Raw genomic sequence first — 10,563 nt, 5'->3', positions numbered from 1 at the left:
TCCTCATACATGTAAAAGGGGGGTGCAAAATTTTTTTTCACCAAATATAGTCATGTGGGGTATCAAATGAAAGGTCTTAATTAGTACTTTTCGAAGCCGGTCTTAGTTTTGAGATTTGTGATGATTTCTTTAACGGACCCATTCTCAGAAACTACTCAACCGAAAAATCTGGAAAAAGTCAGGAAGCTGCCTCTATATGGTGCCCAGGCCTCAAAATACTCTCCATATCGATATCTGTACAAATTAAGTTAATAATAGTATAATACCATATTTTAGGGAAAATTGAATAAAACCCCCCTTTAGTTTGTCTCAGAGTTATAAAAGTTGATAGTAGTATAAAATATAATATGAAGCATATTATCTGCAAGTTTGATCAAAATCATACTATTTTAACCGTTGTTTCCAAAATATCTTCCATGAACCTTTACGGTTAATGCTAGGCAGAACAAAGTTTCACGTTGTCTGTTTGGTTATAGTTGGGATCAATTGTTAAACAATTTCAATTGAGTTCTACGTCTGTTTTTTCTTTGGTTTAAATAAAACGATACACCGAATTTAGCTAGTTACTAATTTTAATTGAACTTGATTTTATAAAACCACTACACATTAAAAGGATACTTCGATTCGGATAATCGATGAATTTTTGTTCGAAAAGCGTGCTGTGCGTACTTGCCGGTGGTCAAGACAGAAGAGAGCGGCTTATCTCCATGCGGTCTTTTCCTGTCCCAACCAACGGCACCTTCTCACTGCTAGTCCTCCACACCCCTGGCGAGTTCTAAAAAGTGGAGAGTTCGGCGCGCCATCTATCTGCTCGCATTCGCAAAAAAATTTCGAATGCTGCGAATCCTGCAGCGCCAGACTATTACTAACAAAATTTCAGTAGCTCAAAGTTGTCTTTACCGTATAAATATACAACCCGAAGTCTTAAATCTGACATGCTAAATGCATATTCTTAACGGGCTACGTACAAATGGGATAGTTCTACACTCAAATATACTCACAGAAGAAGTAAACAAAACCTTTCATACCGGAGGCGACCAGCTTCCGGTTCCCCGATTTGTTTATACTCTATGCGCCTTGCTATGTTAACTGCATTCCATTCTCGTAGGCATACAGGTATTAAAATAAAACAATTTTTATTTAAATTTAAGTTTGCTTATTATACATTAATTCTTTCACAGAAAGGTTAAAACAAAACTGACGCCGGTCTGATTTTCTCCTGCGTTTTTATATTTTTCCGTCTAATGGCACCTGGCTCCTTTGATGATGCTAGTGTTTTCCTTAATATATTGCATGAGTGAAAACTAGTGACTGTAACGACTAAAGGTTGAATTAGTAGTGTCGCCACATGTATGCCCCCAATGCTTCTACCATGCCATGCTGCGTTGGTGTGGTACTCCGGGGTCTCGTAGCAAGTACGCTGGTTTGAGCCTGTCTCTTGAAATCTTTGCCTCCCTGTTGGGTAGCTGAATGGTGTAGTGCTTTCCGAACATTTTAAAACTCTCGAGACCCGTCATAAGGTGCTTTCAGTGGTATCTTGACACTAACTCGTAGAAAGCCGTGTGTACAGAAGGAGATATCTTTGGGCCATTAGACCCGTCCTGTTAATGATGGTCGAAGTTGGCCGTGATCATCTTCTCCAGAGTCGTCTTCAGTTTTTCTGCTATTGGTTGATCATCTGTGTTGATTGCTATTGGAGAAAAGAATTCACCTGGAAACCGCAAGCCAGTGCCGTAAACCAATTCAGCGGTGCTGTGCCCAGTTCATTCTCTCGACGGAACGAAAGCCTAATAGAATTGTGGGGAGTATTCGATAGATCTGTTTCCTTGTGAATAGTAGGGCGTGGTTAAACTGTGTTAAAGTTCAACTCGAATTGACGTCCTTGGTCCGTTGTGAAACGATAAAGTATACCGAATCTAGCTATCCAGTGGTCGTGATAATTTCCACTGAAGTTTCTTCGACCGAAATAGCTTCTGCATCAATACATCTGTCGATTATGATCAGCCAGAACCTTTCTCCCTCGGACATAATATATATGTCGATATGTAATATCGAGGTGGACGTGCTCGAAACGACCCGCAGCAAAAATTTAGTCGTAAGCTCCACTTGCTCGCCTCCTAAGAACATACATAAAATGACGTGGTGGACATTCAATCAAATCGACCACCCATTAATAAGGGGTTTTTTTTGCGAAACAGCACTTAGGTACGGACAGACCTATCTACATGATCAATATTTATCGCCTTCGAAAGTTAGATATAGCTCTACCTTCAGTGCACTTGCAATAATGTTTCAGTGTCCGCGGTTCATCCAGAATTCACCATCCCAAGTACCAACAACAAGTATCCGGTCTAGGCCTGCCTTAATAAGGAACTCCAGACATCCCGGTTTTGTGCCGAGGTCCATCAATTCCATATCCCTAAAAGCTGTCTGGCGTCCTGATCTACGTCACCGCTCCATCTGAGGCAGGGTCAGCCACGTTTTCTTTTTCTACCATAGATATTGCCCTTATAGACTTTCCGGCAGGATCATCCTCCTTGGATTAAGTGACCCGCCCTGTTGAGCCTAATGTTACCTACAACCAGACGGTCGTGGTATCGCTCAAAAATTTCATTGTTATAGAGGTTGCGGAATCGTCTATCATCATGTATGTAATTTGTAATTTTTTCGGAGGATTCTTTTTTCGAACGTGGCCAAGAGTTTGGCATTGTTTTATACAGTAAGAGTTTTGACCCTATTGTGAGACGTTTCGAGCGGAACAGTTTTTGGTAAGCTGAAAAAGGCTCTGTTGATTGCCACTAACCGTGCACGGATTTCATCGTCATATCTGTTATGGGTTGTGATTTTCGACCCTAGATAAGATTGGAGATTTATATGCGAAGAAGCTATTTGTACCCCAGCCGATCTTACACACAGCTGGGGTGGCAGCAAACCCTCCAAGCAAGGTTCTAACTCACAGTCCTCCTCGCTGGCGGGAAAGTGCGTTTGAACCAAGGTTTCACTGGAAGATTCCGTCCAGGAGCCTTCCGACTTTCTAAGAAAGGATGGACTCTTATGTTCCTTGGACAGAATCTTCCTGAGCCTCGCGGATTTACTGGTGTTTTCAATGTTCTAACAATAGTCCAACCAGGACCGGCTCTTAGCGGTCCTGATGAGCGACTTGTTCTTCTTCAGGGAGTCCTTGTATGGCTGTCAATATTTATGCCTGTAGCAGATGTTGAAGATTTCTCTGGTCAGCTTCCTGAGGATGGAGAGATCTTCATTCTACCAGGGTGCCAATGTCTTTTTGCTATACTTAGTAGGGTACGAGACTTTAAAGGCGGCATCGAATGCCTTTTCCAGAGCCCCGACCTTTGACTCCAGTTCGTCTGTCGTGCTAATCTTACCAATTTAGAGATCAGATTTAGATTAGATTATTAGATTTAGTGATCAGCGTCCCCTGTGCTGTGGAATAAATTAAAATATTTGCTTTGGAGCCCTTTGATGGTTCGGTCGCCTCCGACCAAGGGCTTCTGTATTAATGTGATGTCGATGTCTTCCTCTAGGAGGCAGACGAGCAGATTAATCTGCGTTACCCTCAGCATGATCTGCTTGCGTGGGGGGTTCGTCATTCCCCGTCGGACCGTCGATCGTCATCTCCTCCAACTGCTCGTTGGCGGTGTGGATTGGACTAGTGGTTCCTGACTTCGAACCGCACTTTATAGTCGACCTTTTCCAGTGCCTCCAGAAATTCTTCGTTTATACGGAGTAGAGAAAGGTTGGCTGTTTGTTTGGGGTTCCTCCCCCTTGATAATAACTCAGGCGTCCATGGGAATCCTGGGGTTTTGAAGGGGCAGGGATTGGACGAGCTTGCCCTCATCCCTGCAGATCTTCGGCAACCAGATACGAGCGACCGGTCTCCTGGGAATCTCGTCGTAACGGATGACGTTGAGCTTTACGCCCTCCCAGGCGTCGCTGTTCTTAGCGAGCGACGCACGAACCGAGAAAGTCCCTAGAGAATTGGTCCCCGCAAGCTATAGCACCTGAGAGGAATCAAAGCAGGGGATGAATCCCGTGTGTTTGCCTTCGGTGTCCAGAAGATGGTCAATGACCATCTCCGACCGCCTGGCCTCGACACCAGTCCACACCTCCGGCGCTAGTTTGCCGCTAGCGGAATTATCATCCGCCAGCGCCACACGTAAGTGGCTCCTGGCCACGTCATTCAAGGGTTTCGCAATTCGTGGCCCGTCGGCTGACTATTGCTACGTACTTTTCTTCAGATATTGCTTAGCGTCTAAGTTCTTACCCACTATGCCCCACTTGAGATCTTGCTCGACCTCGTCTTAAGATCGATTGCGTTTCGCCTTTTGCTCGTCTGCCAGGCGTTTGTTATTGTATTCCTCAACAATCGTCTGATATTTAGCGAGGTCGTTTTCATCCCGCTCGTTGACAGTACCGACTTCCTTATTCTTAGCAATCTTGCTGAGAATAGGCATGGCCTTCTGGTACTGCCTCTTGAGCTGGACACCAATAGACCTTCGCTTGTTAATCAGTTTCCGGCGACCGACGTTCTCGTCGGTTTTCACTTTTGAGATATCCCCCGACGTTGAGAATTTCGGGTTAGGAGTACTATGTCTGGTACTCGCTATACCCAGTTTGACCGCAGTGGATTCAAGGCTGGAAGCCACTAGTCCGTTTGCCGCCTCGATTCGAGAGGTCGCTACGGTTGGTTTCAGCACAGCGGTGCTACGGCTGGCACCGAGTGTACTCGTCTCGATGGCTACTGTCTCCTGGCTGGATGCCGGCAGCTCGTCTTCCGATGATGCACCGGGCATAAACCCCTCTTCTTCTATCGTGGTTTTTTGTATTTTTAAAATGGAGTCCTTGTATTGGTCCCACGAGTAGTCCGGGAAGAATATCCACCCTGGCTAGCCCGGCCGCCAGGGTAAGGGTCTTATTTAAAACTGAAGGTGCCCAAGGTAATTAGAGTTCACATACTAAAGACCAAGCTCCCTATTGACCACGCAGCGCTCGGCGTATCCTGTTCCACTTTGGTTTGGGGTCTTATTAACAGGACGATCCCCGGGCTGCTGTTTCGGTCCAACACCGCGCTAGACCCTAACACATGACCACCACACAAGAAGATCCTCGTCAGTTGAGTGAGCCTACTCCCAGCCTGGCCCGTCCGAAGACAGTTTCCAGCGACCACCACGAGGAGGTGGTGTGAGGACTTGCCGAATTGTGAAACTTTAACCTGAAGTACAATCCGACCAGGCCGCCCAATTGACTCCTCAGCCTTTGATCAATCTATCATGAGAGCTTATTCTGACATTCTGTTCCACGGGGATACTTTCTAATGAAATGCATTCTCATAATGCAAACAAGATAATTAGTTCGATTTTTTTATTTTCAAATTTTATGTTTTCATTTGCGAAAACACGCTCTAATATTTTACGCTTAAATAAATTATAAAAACTTCCGCTAAACACTAAAGTAAAATTTTGAGGCAGTCTCTTGATTTCCATTTTCTTACATATTTGAGCATACGTACGTAGATAGCTAGCCCAGCCCAGGAGTATTCGCATCATTTCGACTGTTTCCTTTTCGCTTGCAGCATATCCACTTTGGCTATTAAATGATCCAAACTGAAATCCTTGAGCAGCCTGAATACTTTCTGAAATGGAAAAGTTAGTTGGCAACCGCCACAGCCAAAATACGTTCTGAATTTACCTCATGTTTTGTCAACAAGGTGTCAATCTGTTTCTCGATCATGAATTTCGTCTTTTCCATTTCATCTTCGGTTACAATTCGAGTTTTTACTGATTCTAGGAATCTAGATAATGTGAAGGAGATTTAGATTTGTCAATCGTTTCAAATTTTATTCAAAGGGGGGTGAATGTTGATATGTTTGGCATCAAACTAATATAGCCGAGGTGATACTCACTCTTCTAAGGATTTATTCATTTGCATTTCCTGTTCAATGTCGTCCTCCAGTGACTTTATGTCGTTTCCTAATCGCGATTTGTTGTGGCTGTGCTCGATGTGTTCCTTCATTTTCATGCAGTAGTACTCGTCCAGGAACGAGGCGCTGAGATCGTGCAAATTGGTTTTCGATTTTACTTCGGCGTATTTATTCACAAGCGAGATGCAGTCCTCTGGCATATCCGAAAGGTCAATCCCAACCATCTTCAACTGCCGTTCATATTCGTCCGCTGGAAGAGATTCGATTACCAGGTGAAATCTCAACTTCCCTTAAGCAGGCCTCTGTTGTGAAATTATGGTCAACTTACCCAGTTTAACAAGCGATGAAATCTCCTCGCAATGTTTGATTTGATCTGAAAATGGATAACATTACTTAGTTTTGGGGGGAATTCCGAATATATCCCAATTCGCACTCACCCATCACTTTTGAATCTATAAAACCACTAACTGTCACAATATCTGTACTGCCATAAGAGAGGACGAGCCGAATGTAAATGTCAAAGCTATAGCGCCACCTCTACGCGAGCATTGTCCGTGGGAGTTTAAGACGTTGTGTGCACATTCCGAATTCCATGGTAATCGAACTTCCTTTCCGTGTTTCAATTTCTCAGCAATCTTTCAAGAGCAGTATTTTATTCAGGAAATAAAGCATTGCATCCTAATTGCCGCGACGAGTCTTATTAGTTTCGAGGAGCAGTTACCTAAATCCGTGTTCAATAATCGCGTCTTCTCTCAGAATTCCTAAACTTTCCCAAGAGTCCAAGGTTGTCGTTCGGTTTCCATGACGCAAGAGCTCAAGGTACCCGCTTTGAATGGTATAATCTTTTTCGACTATATGCGCTGCAACTAATGATCTTATTAAGTCTAGTTGTTATCAGGCGTTTAGTCTGTCCTATGTATGTCTTATTACAATCGCTGCACGTTATTCGACAGATACCGCTTTTTCCTCCGTTACCAAAGGATCATCGACGCTTCTCAGCAAATTCCGCAAAATGGACGATCGACTTGAACCTGCGTCTTTCAGTTGAGACCTTTTTTATCCAATTCCTTATGTTAAATAGGTGGGAATACGGGATACTTATACATCTCGTGGTTGAATCCTTATGCTGGGAGAATAGGCATGCATATTGGGTACCTTCATTTTCCTTACGATCAGCTTCTCAATAGTTTGGGGGTTATACCCATTCTTGATAGCGGTGTCAATAATATGATGTCGTTCCTTATTGAAGCCGTATACCAAAAGCGAGTATGTGATCAGTCGGTGAATCATGCAATTATAGGCTGTCATTTTCTGGGAAAATGTATGGTATGAAGTTGCTGGTATCGCTCTTTGCATTGCTGTTGGCTTACGGTATATTTCGAACTCAAGCTTGCCCCTAGAGATGACGATATTAAGGTCTAGGAAAGATAGAGCACGATCCTTTCTACCTCTAGTGTAAACTCGATTTTATAATGAATCTTGTTTATCAAGGAAATGACCTTGGCGATATCGTCTCTTCGTTCCCACCCATCCTCTCAATACGTTGCAGCTTCTGTATTTGTTCATGGGAGTTAGCCACTGAATACTTACTGCTCGTCGTCCAAAGGGCCTGGCACTCATTGATCAATCACTTGGCGATATTGTACGTCGGTGAGCTCGAATCGGCAATGATTTCTCGCATCTCATCCCCCTCCTTATGGATTTTCGGTTGACATCTGCTTCCTGGAAGCGCAGGATTTAGCATTGGGAGTCGCCCAATGGTCTAGAATACCGCACTAGCCTCCTTAAGCCCTTGAACGACCCTTTTGAACAACAGCCGCTTAAAAGTTCACAAGTAATTATTGATGAAAAAGTACAAAAGAACCTTATAATCGCAATTGTTTTTAATAGGCTTGTACTGAAGAAGGGGGTGTGTCGTTCTCGAAATATGTATACATATATATATATATATATATATATATATATAGTTTGGGGATAGCTACTCCTTGTCTATTAATTTTAGGCTGGACTATAAGTAACAGACGAAAATTTAATCTCAAAGGATTGCACCTTTTCTAAATTTGAACTGTCTGTTTCGTAGGTCATGGAGAGAAAGGTTTTGTGTTGGATCTTCTTTTTCTCCAGCCTTTGTCCCGTTCACAAGCGGGGTTGGCTGGCATAATTCACTATGTTCACATCAGAAATGAAAACATGGGTCATTATGGCTTCATATACATAGTCAAGAGGTTGCGAAAAAAGCGATTTCATTGATGCGGTCTTTTATGGATCGAAAAAAGGGGGATCCACAGAGATGGTATATAGGCTATGCGTAACAACGATGATACTAGATAACGATCTAAAAGCCTGTCTTCTCCGAACAGATGATCCACATCAACCGTTCCCAATATCGAACGGACAAACGCTGAAAAAATCATAGGTTTTATTGCTTCTGAAAAGGGGGAATATGAAGCAGGTTGCAAATCTACTGTGAGGAATACAGACATTCATAACTTCTTCCTTTTCTTTAGCATTTGTCCTATTCGCAGGTGGGGCGGCCCATCGTGATTGATTGCGAAATTTTGTTCAATCAAAAGGCCTGACCTGAATGCAGCCAAGGGGCTTTCAAATCCCCATCCAACGTATCAAACCATCGTTGTTTCGGCCTGTCTTTTGGCCGCTTACCATCGACTTTGGTATTCACACCAACCTTGGCAAGTGAGTTCTCGTTAGTCGAATTTCGTAACCATACCATCGAAAACGCCACTCTCGCAGTTATTCCATGATCGGTGCAACCTCATATCGATCGTGAATACATTCATTTCGGATGTAATCACATGTTACGCCACTAGTCCAACGTAACATCTCCGTCTCCATTATGGCAAAACGCCGTTCATGTCTTTTATAGTTGGCCAGCACTCAGAACCATAGAGGACGATACTCTGTTATGATGAGAGTCCACCTTGGCACCAACGCGATCACCAAGGTTGTCGACCAACCAAACTCCCCTAACAGGTTTTCCAGTCGTGAACACCGACTGCGTAAGATAATATATGGAACCGGACGGCACGTGCTGGAGCTAACCCGAATGCTAGCAATTCGACGAGATGTAGGCCGGGGTTGTTGGTTCCAACATAATATCTCCCTGTCAGGACACAGAGATTTTATCACGTGCCTTGACTCAACAAAACTAAATCCCACCCGGTGTGAACGTGAACGTGAAGTTTCGAGGCGGAGTGATACCAGCGAAGGTTTCATTCCAAAAGAAGCTAAAATGCCAAACGGGCTAATAAGGGAGAGGACTAACTCACGAAAAAAAAACATAACGCGCGAGGAATGGATGGGGAAGGACCAGCTCTGAGCCGATTCGGACATCTACGCGACGAGTGGCCCCCGTCTTCCTTTCTTCGGCGGCCACCCCAACCTAAACCTTCACCCCCTGCCTCTTAAAACATAATAGGGGAAACCCCACCCCGTCGCAGGTCTTTGTATCGAGAAGTTTCCAGAAGACATCTTTCTCGGTATCAGGCCGATCTTCTGTGGTGCGTACGAGGTGGAGAAGTTATTCACTTTGCGATCAGTCGATATAATGGCGAGCTTCATAAGCCGGTCATCAAATCTTCAACTTCTTTAATGGCATCACGGAAACCCCATGAGATGGCAATGTCTGGGCTACTTAAATAGATAAATTAATAGCCATTTTTACATCTTCGCGTTCTATGTGGCAGATTTTGGCACCTAACCATCGGGTTTCTTGTAGAGCGCAAATATCAATGCGCCTTTTCCGAAGAGCTCTTGTGAGTTCCTCGGTCTTTCCAGTGAGGTTGCCAATATTTAGCGTTCAGGCTTTTCCGATGCTCCTTCTGAACTCAGCTGATTTTTCTTCTGTTTCGCTAAGTTTTAACTATAGATCCCCATTTTGAGTCCCTTCTAATTTTGGACCCCATTTCGATAATTTGTTCCAATTTGGAGCCGGTTTTGACGCTGCGCAATATATCCACATACGACATTCCCCCATTTTCTTAATCAAAATAGCATCGAGCCTCAGTTTTGGGAGTTCTTTGCTCCTCTTCGCCATCCGTTTCTTAATAACTTTTGTCTAAACTTCTTTTCTATCGCACACCCGTTTCTGGTTTTGTAACATTTGCATTCCCCATTCGCGGCTTCAGTGTCATTTCCTGCTTGCATCTCGGATTCAAGGAGTCTCCAATCGAGATATTCTTCCTCTTTACCACGGAGGCGGAAGTTGTCTGTTTAAAATAGTTTTTCCGAATCGCTTCTTTAGCCTTCTCGTCACGCCATCTCAATTGCATCCCTCATTGGCAACCCGGCATGGCCTCACTGCTTGCATATATAACCATGGGATCACTTAGTGACTACACACCCGCACATTGATAACGGCTTTTAGTGGGGACCCAATTAACATGGATACCAATGACAGAAATAATATCGGAAGAAACAATAACGGCGAACCGAAATTGGCGAAAGAGAAAAATCCCTTCGAAAGGCCTTTTAAAATTTCAAGATCGCCAAGCACAAGCTCACTACGAATGCGAACCCCAAACTTCACTGAACGCGGATATGGACTTAGTCACGGAATGGAGCAATGTTTATAAGGTTGGTAAGCAAATTTGGAAATTGGTCAA

The 10,563-nt window shown here is 43.8% G+C and overlaps 1 protein-coding gene across 1 annotated transcript; it reads right to left on the bottom strand.

Moving 5' to 3' along the window:
* Positions 1-5,351: 5,351 nt before the first annotated feature.
* On the bottom strand, positions 5,352-6,436 carry LOC119649402. The gene is made up of 5 exons (XM_038051526.1): positions 6,379-6,436; positions 6,270-6,314; positions 5,924-6,191; positions 5,710-5,812; positions 5,352-5,653 (listed from the first exon to the last, which is right to left on the bottom strand). The coding sequence occupies exons 1-5, from the start codon at positions 6,380-6,382 to the stop codon at positions 5,564-5,566; spliced, it is 510 nt and encodes a 169-aa protein (XP_037907454.1). The 5' UTR covers positions 6,383-6,436; the 3' UTR covers positions 5,352-5,563.
* Between the last annotated feature and the right edge of the window lie 4,127 nt (positions 6,437-10,563).

Source organism: Hermetia illucens, chromosome 2 (genome assembly GCF_905115235.1).
Source record: "Hermetia illucens chromosome 2, iHerIll2.2.curated.20191125, whole genome shotgun sequence".
NCBI classification, from domain to species: domain Eukaryota; kingdom Metazoa; phylum Arthropoda; class Insecta; order Diptera; family Stratiomyidae; genus Hermetia; species Hermetia illucens.
Note: the sequence above shows the minus strand (reverse complement) of the source record. Positions and strands in the feature narration are given on the sequence as shown.